We start from the raw sequence: 17,323 nt of genomic DNA, 5'->3' as shown, positions 1-17,323 counted from the left end.
CCCCCCCTTCACACCTTGGCAGGTGGAAGCCATGGTCCCTCCACTTTTTCCTTCTCATCCGTTCTACCAACCCGTCCTGTCTGGTCACTCTGGGAAGAGGGATTGTTTCCCTTTTTCTTCCAGGACCCGGTGACTTTTGAGGAAGTGGCTGTGCATTTTACGGAGGAAGAGTGGGAGTGGCTGGATCCGGACCAAAAGGCTTTGCACAGAGAAGTCACGGAGGAGATCTGCTGGATGTTGTACACTCTTGGTAAGCAGTCCTTTTCCCCTATGGTTGGAGAGGCTGTATCTTTTGGTTAAAAAAAAATTTAAACATTGAGACATGTATTGAGACATGCATCGAAACATTGAGACTTCTATTTCATCCTTTCACATCTTTGAGAGATCTTCCTTCTGGGGCAGCTGATGATTCAGGTGTCTCAGTGTGGAGCACATGTGCAGCATTGTCTGGTCCTGCTCTGCCTCGCTCTAAGAAACAGCATTGTAGCACAATGTGTAGCTTGGATACTTAAGTTGTAAAATGCCCAGAGAATACTTTAAGTCTTAGGGGGCAGTATATAAGCAGCAGACTTTGCTTTTCAAAAGCAGCAGAAGTTTCATCTTTGGGCCAGACAGATTTGAGTCTCTGACTACTTTAGGAAGAACTCAGAGTGTTTCATCCATGTTGATGCCTACACAGGATGTTGGTTAAAGTATCAGCACTTCTTTCTTGGTGTAGATATCAGGATTCTTCCCCCAAAGCAGGGAGCAGACAGAGCTAAGGATGTGGGTCTGAACTCTGAAGGGACGTTTCCCCCTCCAGAACTCCCTAAAGGATTTGTGTCCTCCTTTTTTCAGAAACTGATAATGAACAGCACGGTGAGAACAACCCAGGTCTGTCTGTGGAGCCTTTTGAAAGAATTGATCATGAAGCAGGAAAACAGAGGTATGGAAAATCGAGGGGAGAGAAATGGTACAGAGGTAACCAACTAAAGAATGGGAATGAGAAATCTTCAGCCGATGCTCCTGAACTCCCAACTCTTCTTCAAGACCAGGAAACAAAAAGGAGAAAGCATTCTGTCCCTGAGGAGATATTCAAATATAATTGGGACCTAGATAAACAGGGCAGAGTCCATACACCAGTGAAAATAAAGGATTACAGGGAAGGTGGAAGCCGCCTCCCTGTGGATATTGATCTTGCTTCATATGAAAAGATTCAGGCAGGAAAGAAACTGTATGAATGCATAGAGTGTGGAAAGGGTTTCACTGCAAAGCGTACTCTGTTTTTACATCAAAGGACACACACAGGAGAGAAACCATTCAGATGCATGGTATGTGGGAAGAGCTTCAGTCAAGGCAGTACTCTAAGTAGACATCAAAGAATTCACACAGGGGAGAAACCCTATAAATGTATGGAATGTGGAAAGAGCTTCAGTCAGAACAGTCACTTGAGTTCACATAAAAGAACTCACACAGGGGAGAGACCCTATAAATGCATGGAATGTGGATTGTGCTTCAGTCATAACAGTAACTTGAGTTCACATCAAAGAACACACATAGGGGAGAAACCCTATACATGCATGGAATGTGGAAAGAACTTCAGTGAAAACAGTCACCTAAGTTCACATAAAAGAACTCACACAGGGGAGAGACCCTATCAATGCATGGAATGTGAAAAGAGCTTCAGTCAGAGATCAAGTCTACATCGTCATCTAAGAACGCACACAGGGGAGAAACCCTATCAGTGCATCAAATGTGGAAAGAGCTTCAGTGACAGTAATAATCTTTCTGTACATAAAAGAACACACACAGGGGAGAAACAATATGAATGCATGGAATGTGGAAAGATGTTCATTGATAGTAGTAGACTTAGTTCACATCAAAGAACACACACAGGAGAGAAACCATATATATGCATGGAATGTGGAAAGAGCTTCGGTCACAACAGTCATCTAAGTTCCCATAAAAGAACTCACACAGGGGAGAAACCCTATGAATGCGTGGAATGCGAAAGGAGCTTCAGTCTGAGATCAAGTCTGCATTCTCATCTAAGATCACACACGGGGGAGAAACCCTATGAATGCACAGAATGTGGAAAGAGCTTCAGTGAAAGCAGTAATCTTTCTGTACATAAGAGAAGACACACGAGGGAGAAACCCTATGAATGCCTGGAATGTGGAAGGAGCTTCAGTCAGAGAGGTAACCTTAGTTCACATCAAAAAACTCACACAGGAGAGAAACCATATGAATGCATGGAGTGTGGAAAGACCTTTGGTCAGAGAGGTAATCTTGGTTTACACCAAAGAACTCACACAGGGGAGAAACCATATAAATGCATAGAATGTGGAAAGAGTTTCAGTAGAAACGATCATCTCTCTATGCATGAAAGAAAGCACGTACAGAGACATGGAGCAAATCACATGATAAAGCCATGCAACTATATGGAATGTGGAAGCAGCTTCCATCTAAGTGGTCTTCTTACTATCCACGAAAGCTTACACATGAGCAGAAACCATATCAATACAGGAAATGTGGAATAAGCTTCACTATGAACAACGACCTTACTTTACACAGGAAACAGTCCTACAAATGCACGGAATGTTGGAAGAACTCGTGTCAAAGGAGTTCTCCGATTCTGTCCTGCTCTGGATACATTGTGAGAAGGAAAGATTGATCTGTGTTTTTAAAGGGTTTAATTTCAGCTGGTTGGAAAGGTCTTCTAATTCAGATGTTAGTTGGGGCTCAATTCCCCCTTGACTTGTCAAGGTAAGAATTTGGAATAGTGACGTTGGGTCCATTCTAAGAGGGTGCCGGACCAACGCCATCTTAGATATCACTGTGGAAAGACACACCCGATACTTGGATTATATTTCACACTTGTAGTGAACATACTGTAAAAGCTGGGAGAAAGCTGATCTCAACTCTTACACAAGCCAAAAACTCTAGTTGGATTGACACTATGACAGAGCTGGACATGGCAAGAAGCAGCAGGAAAGCTTAGAGGCTACTGAAAAATACTGAACAAGAATCCAAATCAACGGACATGGTAGGGAAATATAACCCCTAACCAAATAGCACACCAATTGCTCCTGGCAGGGAAGACCAACCAATGCAGAATATCAATAAAACACCAGCGATTTCAGTGAAGTTTCTTCTGCCTTTATATTAGCAGAACTAGAGGAAGCCATAACAAGATCCATCTGGTGTCTAAAATTGAACCTCTTTGAATTCCAGACGAGGCAGGCTTTAAAGCTGACAAGGGCTGTGTGGCTCTAATCTTAAATCTCATCCTCGGTATGTAGAAGATGGTTTTGAAACACATGAAGTAACTGGAGCAACATTTGTCGACCTTACAGTGGCACACGATACGGTCCACCATCAATAGCGGCTTGAAAATCTGTACCTCATTATGAAAGTTTATGGTCCAACTGAAACAGTCTCCATTCCACTTCAAAACTGAAGATTCTGTGTGGAACTTCAACTGAAGCACAGTCACTGGAGAGAACAAAGGAACGGCCTTCCTCAGGGTAGTATCAAGGCATTCACACTTTTTAGCATTTACATAAATTACCCATGTTACCATACTTCACGAGTTTCATCTGTGCTGGCGATCTTTCTTTGATGGTCTATACCAGCAATGGTGAACCTATGGCACACGTGCCAGAGATGGCACGCAGCGATTTCTCCATCAGCACATGAGCCATAAATCACTGGATCGCTACTCCCACCCACAGCCAAACATCAGAAACTGCACGATCATAAGCCACCTATCCCTGCTACCTTCCTTGGTTGTGGCACTTGGAAATCAGTTCTTTTGGAGATCGTAGATAATACTGCTTTTCTGTTTACTGCTGTCGTGGAGTCTGCAACAGTGAATCTGGCTTGTGAATTACTACTTCCACTGGACATGACTACAAGCAGGAAGGAAAGCTCCAATTAAAATGGAAAGGAAGGCACAAGGGAGGGACTGGTGGATTCCTCAAGCTTGTTTGCATGTAACAATAGGAAACTGGGACCTACTGATCTGAAGCAACTGATTGTAGAAAATTTAGTGTGTGTCTCTGTGTGAGAGAGAGACTGACTGTTTCATAAAACCATGAAAAAAGGAACCTTCCAGATTTAATCTCCACTGCATTTAGCTCTGCAGTTTCTTCTGAGAACAGCAAGTATTTCAAGACTCTGTTTCAACTCTAAATTAAACTGGGCAGAACTGGAATATTTAGCAGAGACACGCTAACAGGAAACACCTAGTAAAAGACAACTGACACACCTGGGACTAGATGTCTGAAGTGTGTAGCAATCGTGTTTCTCTCTTTCTCATCCCCCAAGCAGGCAAGAATATCATATCTTATTCCCCAATTCTGAATTCCAGTCTCTCTGCTCCTGGTCCTCATTTGACTGCAACACCAAACAAAAGGTCTTACAAACAAATGATGGGTTTCTTTATTGAGTCAATCCATCTCATGTGCAGTCCTCCTCTTTTCTTACTCCACTGCACTTTTTCCTGCCTTGCTGCCTTTTCCAGTGAGCTTGTCTTCTCATAATGCCACTGTAGTACAATACCCTTTGTTTGGTTATTTTAGCTTCTAGTGAGAGTCCACACTTAATTTGCTTTACTTATCTTTCTGACAAGTCATGATATCTATAAAACTCTTTTCCATAGTATACTCGATGTAGTTTGTAAAATGCAGGTATACACTTTAAACATTTTCACTCCCAGGAGTGATCAAACTTAGAAGAACAGCGAACAGATATTTGTCCCCTGTTCTAGCTCTGCTGCCACCTGTACAAACCTAGATAACCAGCCTCCCTCTCTGTCCCTGGTGTTGATAAATGCCAGGTCTGCCTACAACAAAACCCAACTCATCCAGGACTTGATCCTGGAGGAACGGGCAAACCTGGCCTGTGTAACTGAGACATGGGTGGGCACTGAGGGAGGAGCTACTCTCTCATATGCCCACCTGGGTATGCCATCCAACACCAGGGCAGACAGGGTGAGGTGGAGTTGCCATTGTTTATAAGGACATCTTTGAAGCTGCTAAGCTCTCTGTGGTGGCAAGCCTAGGTCAAGAGACTGTCCACGTGTCATTTGGGGCCAGGAGTGACTTTGGGATTGTCCTGGTATAACACACTTCCCGCAATCCAGTGCACTCCCTGCCAGAGCTGGCAGATTTCATCTCCCTGGCACTGTTGAGGTTCCCTAGACTAATGGTTCTCAGGGACTTCAACATTCATCTGGAGGCTGAGGTTTCCAGCCCAGCTCATGAGTTCCTGGAAACCATGGCTTCCTTGGACTTGACCCAGCAAATCAAAGGTTCTACCCATGTGGGCAGCCATATGCTGGATCTGGTCTTTGCTGTCAAGCAGATAGAGTGTGCTTCGATGGTGGCCGAATTGATGTTGACCCCCTTGTCATGGTCGGATATCCACCTAATTAAATGCAGCTTCTCAGTGGCACTTCCCTCCTGCAGGGAACTTGGACCCATTAAGGTGGTCCACCCCCACAGGTTACTGGTTCCTGATAGATTCCAAGATATCATGCGGGGGATTCCAGCTGACTCAGTCGACATGATCACACCTAAATGCTCTCTCCGCTACCAAGCCTGACCAGCTCCCTGGTTTACTCAGCAACTGAGGGCCATGAATTGTAATCAGAGAAGACTACAGAGCAGAAGGGCCCCAACAGAAATTAATCTAAAAGCTGCCAGGATCGCATCTAACCTTTACCTAGCTAAGGTAAAGTTTGCTAGAAGAGCTTTTTTCACTGACTGGATAAACAAAGCTCACAACCAGCTTTCCTGTGACCAATTTGTGGCATTTTAAAAATCTAAAGTGGAGGCCATCCGCCGGGACCTTGATCCCTTTTTACATACAGTAGATTGAGCTGAGATGTCCAGTGCAGTGAAGTTAACTTGCTTTTAACCTGTGATGTCCAATGAGGTGGACAGGGTGCTTGAGCACAGTTGTGCCACCACCTCCTCTTTATACCCGTGTCCGGCCTGGCTCATCAAAGCAACCAAGCTGGTAACAACAGAATGAGCCACTGCAATAATTAATGGGTCTCTTCAGGAGGGCATGGTTCCCCCTGTCATCAAGGAGACACTCATTAGGCCCATTTGAAGGAAACCTAGTTTGGCGGCGGATGGAATTGGGAAGTATAGGCCCATCGCCAAGGTTTCTTTTTTTAGTAACGTGGTTGAGAGGGTGGTGGCCGATCAGCTCCAGACATTTCTGGAGGAAACGGATGCCCTTGACTCATTCCAGTCGGGCTTCAGGCTGCCGCATGGTATGGAAACAGCATTGGTTGCCCTTCAGGATGACCTCCTGAGGGAGGCCAACAGGGGCAATATGTCCTTGTTGAGCCTCCTCAATATCTCAGCGATCTTTGATATCGTTGACCACAGTATCCTCCTGGGGCGGCTTTCCAAGCTACATGGGGTTACCCTTGAGGTTGATGCGGAAATTTGAACTGGTCCAAAATTCAGTGGCCACATTAATAACAGGGGTGAAGACATTCCAGCACATCTCCCCCACTCTGGCCACCCTTCATTGGCTACTGGTTCATTTCTACATTGACTTCAAGGTTATGGTGATAATATTCAAAGCCCCACACAGTTTAGGACCTCGGTACCTATCAGAATGCCTGCTCCCAGCCAGATCTGTCTGTAATACCCACTCTTCACAGGCAGGGCAGTTGAGGGCCTTGACCCCAAAGGAGAATCAGAGAGAAAAAACAAAAAAGGGCCTTCTTGGTGGTTGCCCCCCGCCTGTGGAACAACCTGCGCATTGAGATCCACCTGGCACCCTCACTGGATGGGTTAAATGAGCATTGAAGTCTTGGCGCTTCTGCCAGGCTTTCCCTGAGTATTAGGTGTTTCGAGTTCTCGGCCTCTCTTTTCCATCCTTCTTGCCATTCCTTTCATCATCATTTTTACCAAATTCATTTCTATCTGTTTTAATTTATCCTGCGGGTTATTATATTTGTTGAATGTATGTACTATTTTATTTCTATACTGTTTTGATATTGTACTGTTTTATCTTGTTAGTCACCCGGAGTGGCCTGGTTGCCAGATGGTACGGGGTATAAATCCAATAAATAAACAAAATAAATAAACATAGCTGCTTTTCTGAGGGTGGCTTAATTTGGAGGAAACAAGTCCAGGATTTCAATGTACTTAATAAGCTTTATATATAGGGTGCATTTAATTCAGTGTAGCATTCCACACTTTTTTCTAAAATAGCTGTCAGTTGGATGAATCAATAAAGAACCAGACAGACAAAATGTGTAATAATATTTTTGGTAGGGATAGATTTGTATTGACTGCTTCATCCATCTTTTTAAAAATATAAATTTTGTTTTTTTGTAGACTCCAAACCTTGAACAGAAAAGAAATGAGTACAGCAAAAAAAGCAAAATTGAAAACAGATAGTGGGAGATCATTCCAAGAGGCCTGGACAGAGTCATTTGGAATGACTGAATGCAATGGGAAAGCATTATGTATTCTGTGTAGTAGAAGTGTTGTGTCTCGCACATCAAGTGTCAGACGTCACTTTGAAACCAACCACAAAAGTGTTGCTGAACTTGGTAAAGTTGAAAGGAAAGAATTTCTTGAAGGGCAATTGAGGAAATATCACTCCCAGAAGCTTAGTTTTTGCAACGATCTTTCTAAAACAAATCAGCTGACAGCTGACAGCTTTCAAATTTCACTGTGCTTGGCAAAACATGGCAAGCCCCTCTCTGATGGGGACTTTATCAAAACGGCCATGTTGGCTGGGAGTAATTCCCTTTTTCATGATTTCCCAAACAAGGATAAAATCATGCAACGCATCTCTGAGATGCCACTTCTCAGAAATACTGTTGAAGATCAAGTCCTGCGTATGGCAAGTGATGTTAGTCAGCAGCTGACCGCTGACTTACAAGAGGCAGCCTGTTACTCCATGTGTTTGGATGAAAGCACAGATATAAATAATCATGCAATGCTGTGATGGAGGCTTTTTGTCATGAGACATAAGAGCAGAAAAAGTAGTTTCGGTTAATAGTGGACGGGGCACCTTGCATGGTGGGGGTAACATCTGGTTTCATACAGTTCTTTGTTAAAGAAGCAAAATATCAGATCATTTCGTTTCATTGTATTATACATTTGTGGAGGTTCGGTATTCCTCCCTCCTTTTTGCTTAAATAAACCAGGAGTTGATTTTAACTCAAAATCCAAACTAGTATTTATTTCTTTATGCAAAGAAAGAACTTCTTTAAACAATGCATGTCTTAACTTCTCTTGCAACGCCAATGGGATGCACAAGAGTAACCATAGTTCTGAGTCAAACGGGTTTAAGGATTTAACGTCCCAGGGTCCGGCTAGAAAAAGATCATAATCCGGCACTTCAATTTCAGCCCCTTCGTCCCTGAATAATGGGGAGGTCTCGGCATCCTCGTCCCCTCGCTATACCGGGTCTCCCTCACTTGCAAGTTGTCCCCACTGTCCTGGAGGTACATCATCCTCCACGCCTCCTCAGCTCGCTATGCCCAACATTCTTCTGCTTCTCTCACCACTGCTTCCTTCTCTTCCCTCAGTCTCCTCCTCCACTCTCTCACCTCAGACTCACCCCAGGAAGACGGGCGTTGTGGAAATCCTCTCCTTCGGTGATAGTCTGCCTCTTCTCTGGGTATCTTTTTCATTTCCCAGTTCAAGGGTCCTCTACCCAGATGAGTTCCCAGCCACCTGGGATATTGTCATCTTCCCTATTTATAACCCCCGTTCCTGCCTCTGCCATGGACCTCCCCCTTTCCTCCCTTCCCATCAATTCTCCCTCTGTTTGGGTTGCTATTGTTAGACCCCGCAGACTTGTTTCAAGTTCCTAGGTGTCTGTCCCCTGGTGTACTTTCCTGGGAGGTGTTGGCGGGGGAGTGGTCTGTACCTCCCTGGAGGTCTTACTTGTAGACGGCACTCCGATGAGAGCTTCTATGCTCTCATCCCACTTATCACAACATTAAGAAGTTTTTTTGCCAGGGAAAGCAGCAAAAATTAGACAACATCGTAAGAGATGTCACAAAAATGGTGAATTACATCATGGCCATCATGGCTTGTTCTGAATTTTTGACAGTTTCAAGCACTTCTTGATGAGGTTCAGGCACAGTATAATATTTTACTTATGTCCAGTGGGTGAGCAGAGGATGAGTCCTGGAGAGATATGTAGCCTGCTTGGATGAAATTAGGCTGTTTATGACTGAAAAGGAGCAAGAATATCCACCGCTCACTGATATGGCCTGGCTTACCAACCTCATGTTTTTTACAGATTTTACAGGACACTTCAGTGTGCTGAACAAAAATCTGCAAGGTTTAGGGAAAACAGCAGAAAGGATGTTTTGTGACATCAGAACATTTGAGAGAAAACTGCAGGTTTTTGAGAGAGACCTTGAAAGTGGGCAACTGGAATATTTTCCCAATCTAAAAATACATTTGGAAAATTCCACAACATTTACGGACGACCCTACAAGCCATCAGGAGCATTGTAGCAGCCTCAAAGGAGAATTTTAGGAACAGATTTTTACAGTTCTGTAAGATGGAGACAACCCTGTGTTTTCTTACTACTCCAGATAAAGTCAAATTTGAAGAACTTGATCTCTCCTGCTTACATTGGTTAGATTTTTTGGAAATCTGGAAATAGAGCTATTGGAATTTCAAGACAACTCTTATCTGGAACAACAAATTCTATGACCTTGTGAAGGAGAGAAAGGGAGTGAGCTGTCCTCCTCTATCAAAGGAGCAGAAGGAGGCACAGAATGTGTAGAAGGGATATTAGTGGAGGTGGACCCAGATGACAGAGAGGTGCAGCAACATAGGGAAGTGTGTCTGGCTGACGAGAGAGGGGAGGAGCTGGACTTGATTGTATGGGAGGATATAAATGAGGGAGAAAAGGCGGGAAGCTTTAGAGTGGTTAGGAGTGAACCAGCAGATAAAAAAGACAGGTCTGCTCAGACAGAATGGAGCATGGGCCATGAGAGTTTTCTGAAGCTACTTAAAGAGTTCCCGAATTTACAAGTGGATGGAGGATTGCTGCCGGAACCACCAGATTTCATAACACGTGGGCAAGAGTTGGATCCCCTAGAATGGACTGTGGTGGTTTATCCATGCAATCAACGTGGGGGGAGGAGGGTGATCCATCCCAGTCCCTCTTTACTCCAGAGTCAGTAGGAGGGGGACTGGGTGAGACACCCATGTTCTGAGACGGTTTGTGCAGTACGGACCACACCGATCCGCCCTATGACCAACCAGGAGCAATTTGGGCCAGTCCCCCTGTGAGAAGAAAGGTCAAAGAAATGACCACAAGAGTTCGGGGTTATAAGTTGTTGCCAGAGTTAAGTTTAATGGACCCGTTCGAGCCAGAAGGACATCTTCTAGAGATGGGTTGTCCCTCCTTCTTGCTTCTACGGGCAGCGATCAGCCAATTAGGCAGCAGTAGGACTCCTTTAAGAGAGAGGGACCAACTCTGGCTGAATCAGTCTTCATCTCCAGCCACGAGAAAATAACAGACATGGTAGATGCCCTTCCCAGAACTTGGTCATAATAACTCGAGAGAAGGGAAGGATGTCCTCTTGTTGTGACATAAAATGAACATTACATGGCAAGTACCAATGGCTTCATTTTTCCTGTAGCAGGGGAGGACATCCTCATGAGATGGGATTTACCAAAGCCTAGTGTTCTAGTGTAGGGCCAAAGAGAGGTTCACCTACCCTCTAAAGGTATTAAGAACTGACAGAGTGGCGGTATTTCAAGGATTACCCCAGGTGATAACCAGCAGAGCTTCCCAAAGTGCAGTGAAGACACAAGTACTAAACAGTCTTGATAATACAATACTTGTATTATATACAGGATATTTACAGATATATACAGCGTAGTCCTTGTTCCAGTTCCAATTGTCATACACGGCAGTTCCACAGAATACAGAGTGCATAAATCAGTGTCAGAGTCCAGTAAATAGTCACTAATCAATATACCATGTAGTCAGTCCGGTTCACCAGAGTTCCTCTTCTCCCAAGCTCGTAGATACAGCTTCCACAGGATTCTCCAGCACGACGACAGCACTCCACAACCAACAGCAACACCCACAATGGTGTCTGCTTGGTCTCTCAGCTATATCCTAATGATTAGCCAATCCTGGTATTGTTCATCCTGCTGATACAATCAGCTCAGCTGCATTAACTCATGCTTAGCTTTACTTTATAGCTCTGATCCTTACAAATACTTATATCATAAATAAATAAATAAATAAAATATTGCCAAACTGCATTTAATAATTTCATTTCAGGTTTATCCCAAACCTGACAAGAACATTCGAGTTGGACTTAGGAGAGGTCTTCCACCTGTTGAAGGACTCTTCTCTCCAAGGCCACCTCAGCTGAGGGAAGCCGTTCATGACCACTTTGCAAACTTCCTCCAGCTGGCAGAAAATGTGGTTGATGTGGCCACGTTCCAAGTGGAACTCTGATAGCACAGATGTCAGCAGGCACCTCTACCGAGGTGATTAGACAATCCTGTTTTCCCATGGTGGAAGTTGAAGGGACACAAACAGGTTTGAGGTAGGCCTGTCTGAAGCCTAGCCAGAAACTGAAGCTGGTTCAGCCAGGGTTGCTCATGAGAAGTTTATTGTATTCAGATGCTGCTAGTGAAGTCTCCTTTCATCAGACAGTGATGTCCTTGGAAGAGAGGTGAGTCCTGTGCATTTCACCCCAGTATCTCTGCTGTGGCCAGATGGAAAAAATAGATAAACCAGACATATCAGTTTGACTACCTCCAGAATGAACTCACTTCCCTGAAGTGCAGAAAGGGAAGCTAGCTCATCTCCGTTCAAAGAAGGCACAACAATCCATGGTACCAAAGACAAGCAGGTGGAAAAATCTCTTTCCGCTCATTGGTGCAGGAGTGTCAGGGCCAACGCTGTCATTCACCAGACTGATAAGGAAAGGAACACTATTTCCTTACTCTAATGATATTCTATATGCATTTTTGTACGCATTTTGTATAGTCACTGCATTTTTCTATCTTCATCTCAAAGTAGTACTCCAGACCCCTCCCGTTTGGCACTCACAGCTACACAGCTTTGTGAGAACCAGCCCCCCTTCAAGGCCAGAATAACTCCTTTTTCACAGCGTTTCAGGCCAGCAAAGAATGTAACATGGATGGCTCATAATCCGTCATTAATATATTTAGAGATAAACTGCACAATGGTTCACACATTCACAAACTTGGACTTGGCAGCCACTAACCCTGGGATGCATAACCTTGGGATGCAATTTGGATATTTGGATATTTTTCCTCACATCTACCACAGCCAATAGGGTGACCCAAACAGGCACACATAGGGTTCAGAAGAGCCATAGGGGGATGCTGTGCTTTATTGTCCTTTGTATAAATTGCTTTTACCCATTAATGAGGGGGCTCGTTCCGTATTTAGGAACGGCGCCCAGTCATATGTATGTTTGAACAAAATTGGCTTCTACATAGACTGATTGATACACGATTTTTATCTGTTATTCCCTGCCGGAGAAAGAAAACCTAAAATTGAATGGTAACAGAAGGAGACGAGGTGCAGCCGCACCAGACCTGGGGCTTTTTGAAGGGGGAGGGTCACAACTCGTTACTTGGGGGGGAAGCTCCCCCAAAAGGAGGCCAGGAGTTGAGATGTAGCTTACTGTTGGACCACGTTTTTTTTGGGGGGGGTTCTTTCCCAATGACTCAGGCTCAACTCAGAACCCACCCAACCGCTCCCCTTTTAATAGGGATTCAAAACTCGGTATCAAAGATCCAGACTTAAACTTGGTGTGAAGGACTCGAACTTGGGACTCTGACCAAAAGGCTTACCAGCGTTCTTGGAGGACGGCCATTCCTCCCATCAAAGGGGATCCCTTTCCCTCCTCGCTCTGCAAAGAGACCAGAAATTCTGGCAAGGGGTCATCGGCGGGGCAGAAGACAAGGTGGTGGGGTTGGGGGCAAAGAAAGGAGCAGGAGGTGAGAAAAAACAGGTGACCATTAGCCACTCAATTCTTTTTTCAACAGAAAAAAATGGGAAAGAGGAGCAGAAAAGTGTGGCAAGCATTTGCAAATGGACAGATTCAGGCGCTTTGGGAAAATATTTGGCTCCATTCAAAATGATGCCACTCATGCCAAGCTCAGGCCATGCGAGCAAAGGACACGGGCACTTCCTGGTGAGTGACTCCCAGCATTGTATAGTTCTCCATTTCAGCCATATCGAATTAGGAGGCAAATTGGAGTCTGCATCTGCTTTTCCAAAGATTAGTCACATCCTGCCACAGTATGCTAATCAGATATTGAAAGTGTTTGCTCATTAGAAGATTCACAATGTAAGAACATTATGGCAATTAACAAAATGATCACCTATTATTAGGAACTTCCTATGGGTTCCCCACTATTGATTTTCAAGAGCTTCCTCAGATCAAGTTCACTTATACCGATTTTTAGCAAAATAGTGGGGGATTCCCATGTGGGCAGCTAGGTTTTCTTTTTGTCCTTGTTGATTAGGCTAGCTCAGTGGTTCTTAACCTTTGTTACTCAGATGCTTTTGAACTGCAAATCCCAGAAACCCCAGTCAGGACAGCTGGTGGTGAAGGCTTCTGGGAGTTGCAGTCCAAAACTCCTGAGTAACCCAAGGTTAAGAACCAGTGGGCTAGCTAATGATTAAAAGAAAAAAAGCAATGGATGGTGACCCCATGATTCCAGACAGCCCGTTTCACCCTCTTCCTAAACTTGATCTACCTGGACTACAAGTGTTTCCTGTGGGGAAATCCCTGAAATGAGCTTGCAGATATGTTGATATGTTGCAAGCCCTTGTCAAATCCATTCATTCATGTGTTGATCAGGTGCAACTTTTAGTTCAAATGGGTATCCCGGGCTAAAGATTTGTGGACAAGTAAACTGAACTAGCCTAGATGTATGGCCTGTGAACTAGATTACTGACCAGCCTGTAGAATGGCACTGAGTAAATCTTAGTCTTGTTTCATACACAGCACAGTTGACTGTTTCCTGTTCACAAAAAGGGCTGAGGATTCCTTGCAGTCTTGATGTTTTAATGACGGAACCATCAAAAAACAAAACAAAACAAAAAACCAACAATCCAGATACAGTATAAGACTGCTGTGGCAAGGAGGCTCCGGCTGAGCTTGAAGACAAAGGAACAAATAACTCACCTCTGTCCTTGAACTTGCAACTTGCGCTTTATCGTTCGTCCCAAAAACTCCACATACTGCATCTTTCATTTCCCCGCATCTTTCTGTGGGATTCCATAGTCAGCAATTTTTCCTAGTGTTTTTTTTTCCCGTTCCTTCCGTGTGATTCTGTGTTTTTTTTCTGATTACTGGAGGCGAAGCCAAGAAAACCTGGCTGCCTCCAGCTTCTACTCTTTTGTGTGGAACTAAATTCACCCTCACCTCCCCCCCCCTGCAACTGCTACTGGGAGGGGAAGTCCAGATGTTTCGCCTGTTGCTGAATGTGGCAAGGATTTTTTCTTTGCTTGCTTTCGTCTTTCTCTGTTTCCAGAGAATTTTATACTTGCAGGTCGGTGGGGGGGGGGCTACATGATCCATGGAACCATACAGGATGTTGTTGATCTCAGAGGGACTAACTTTAAGGTTCCCTTGTATTTTTTTTTCTTGGCTGGGCTGCTACTGAAGTAAGACAGCCTACATATCTCAGATGACCAGGTATGGAAAAAACAGAGAGTGCAGGTTTGGAAAAATTTATCTTTTGGCCATGCAGGAATTGGCTAAAGGCCATACTCATGCATAATTTTTAACGATGCACCTTTTTTCCTTTTTTTTTTTCCTTTTTTCGTTTCTTTTCTTTCTCTTTTTTGAACCCAGCTCTCCTGCCCACTTTTTCCAATTATCTTTCACACGACTTTGCGGCGTCCGGCTATCATCATGCCCTACTGCAGGCGCCCCTCCCGGCAGCCGTTGCTCAGTAGGTTTTAACCCTTTGCTTGGCCAAGCCTATTTTTCCTTTTCCTTTCCTGAGAACCCAGGAGCAGTCTCGCTTCTTTCACTCCCTCTTTTCAAACACTCTGCTCATTCGCGTGCATCCAATCAAGCCTTGTCCCCCTGTTTACTTGCTTTCACCCCAAGAACATAGGCGCCGGAACCTAGTTCAAGGATGGGGCGGATTCACAGAGGGAGAATAGCTGTCACAATCACACTTTTCCTGGGTCCTTGGGAGTTCCATGAAACGCATTCCATCAGAAAACTTCAATGGAGCTTTCCGGAAGTTTTAACGATGAGTGCGCAGGAAATGCCGTTCTGGCACCCACTGTGGAAAACGGCTAATGGGCCCCCATCAGAGATCTGAGTATTCAATAATCTGATTTCCCTCCTTGTGGACTTAATGTCACCAGAGTTGCCCGCATTCTCCACCAGATGTTACCATTCAATTTTAGGTTTTATTTCTCCGGCAGGGAATAACAGATAAAAATAGTGCATCAATCAGTCTATGTATAAGCCAATTTTACTCAAACATACTATGACTGGGCGCCGTTCCTAAATACGGCACGAGCCGTAAAAATGCAGTGACTATACAAAATGCATACAAAAATGCATATAGAATACCATTAGAGTAAGGAAATAGTGAAATCATATTTCAGTTACAGGTACAAGGTATGATTACTTGTGAAAGTACCTATGAATCAAATAGCATGTGTTGTCTTAAATTGTAAAGCCAGTACTCCCTATCAATCCCCCCTGTTTTAAATTCTGGCAACAATAAGATGGCAGAATTTAAACTTCCACCCATGAAATGCGGTAGCAACAAGTAAAGACAATAAACATATTTAGCAAGGATATCAATTAACAGAGCAGTATCAATAAGAAAAAAAACAAATGCATATGACTACAGTTATGCAAAGAAGTCAGGAAGCCAGTATGCCGGCGACATTTCAATGAACTGGAGGCCAGCATGGTGATCCACGATATCGCCAGTGGCCTTAATTTCTTGCACAAAAAAGGAATAGCACATAGAGATTTAAAACCAGAAAATATTCTCTGTGAGAGTCCTGACCAGGTTTCCCCGGTAAAAATCTTTGATTTTGATTTAGGAAGCGGGATCAAGATGAATGGAGACTGGCTCTCCCATCTCCACCCCTGAGCTGCTCCCTCCGTGCGGCTCAGCGGAATACATGGCCCCGGAGGTCGTGGAGGCCTTCAACGAGGAGGCGTCCATCTATGACAAGCGCTGCGATATGTGAAGCTTGGGGGTCATTCTCTATATCATGTTGAGCGGCCACCCGCCATTCGTGGGCCACTGCGGGAGAGACTGCGGCTGGGACCGCAGCGAAGCCTGTCCTGCTTGCCAGAACATGTTGTTTGAGAGCATCCAGGAAGGGAAGGACGAGTTCCCGGACAAAGACTAGGCTCATATTTCTTTCGGAGCCAAAGATCTCATATTGAAGCTCCTGGTGCGGGATGCCAAGAAGCTCCTGAGTGCGGCTGAAGTTCTCAAACACCCGTGGGTGCAAGGGTGTGCTCCAGATAACACGCTCCCAACTCCAATCATCCTGCAAAGTAACAGCAGCGCCAAAGAGCTGACTTCCTCCGCTGCTGAAGCCATCGCCATGAACTGGCAGCTGATGCAGAATGAAGAAGAAGCGGCGGCAGAGGAGGAGGAGTCTCATCCCATAATTATCAAAGCTACCTCGTGCTCCATGCAGCTTTCACCCCCTTCGGAGTCCAAGCTAGCCAAACGGTGGCAGAAGACCGGCTTGGCCAAAGCGGAGGCCGGCCAGCCCCAGCTGGCTCCCTTAGTCCTGGTCGGCGACCACATGTGACTTCCTTCCACCCCGTCTCCTCTTGAGTATATCATGCCGGGCTTTTTCTTCCTTTTCCCATTCCTTCAGTCCCCCTTTTTTGGACAAAAGAAATTTAATAATAATAATAAGCTGTTTGAGTAGCTAGGGGGAAACACACACACACAAGAGAAATCGAGAACTCTGTTCAAGTTGGCTGGTTTCCAAGGATAATTTTGTTTGTATGTTCATTTGTTTGTTTACTTCCTGATTTTTGCTTTAACACTGGCTGTCCTTATTTTCCCCCCACCTTTTTTTTTAAAAGAAGCAGATATTTTAATATACTTTTATCCCCGTGAGGGGTTTTCTCTACTTGCACACACATCCAGTATAACTGTTGCTTAAATTTGATTTTCTTCTTCTTGTGGCTCTGGAGACATAATGTTGGGTTGTTCCCCTTCTGTTACTTGAAGGAATGACAACTTCAGTAACTGGCCGTTTGTTTCTCTGTCTGTCTTGTTCCTCCTTGTACTGTGAAAGATGGGGGAGGACCTCCCCT

General features: G+C 44.5%; 1 protein-coding gene and 1 pseudogene across 3 annotated transcripts in view; both read left to right on the top strand.

The window, feature by feature from the left end:
* Positions 1–7,105, top strand: part of LOC144587215 (uncharacterized) — a 16,269-nt gene extending 9,164 nt beyond the window's left edge. For both annotated transcript variants that reach the window (XM_078387063.1, XM_078387062.1), the window contains exons 4-5: positions 124–250; positions 838–7,105. In XM_078387063.1, the coding sequence (XP_078243189.1) occupies positions 124–250; positions 838–2,519 (1,809 nt within the window). In that variant the 3' untranslated portion in view covers positions 2,520–7,105. The remainder of the gene's footprint in view (positions 1–123; positions 251–837) is intronic.
* Positions 5,188–17,323, top strand: LOC144587077 (MAP kinase-interacting serine/threonine-protein kinase 2-like; annotated as a pseudogene). Its single transcript, XR_013542240.1, has 2 exons — positions 5,188–5,364; positions 15,879–17,323. The product of XR_013542240.1 is annotated as an MAP kinase-interacting serine/threonine-protein kinase 2-like (transcript).

Source organism: Pogona vitticeps, chromosome 2 (assembly GCF_051106095.1).
Source record: "Pogona vitticeps strain Pit_001003342236 chromosome 2, PviZW2.1, whole genome shotgun sequence".
Lineage (NCBI taxonomy): Eukaryota > Metazoa > Chordata > Lepidosauria > Squamata > Agamidae > Pogona > Pogona vitticeps.
The sequence above is the reverse complement of the archived record's forward strand: the minus strand, read 5'-3'. Positions and strand labels throughout refer to the sequence as shown.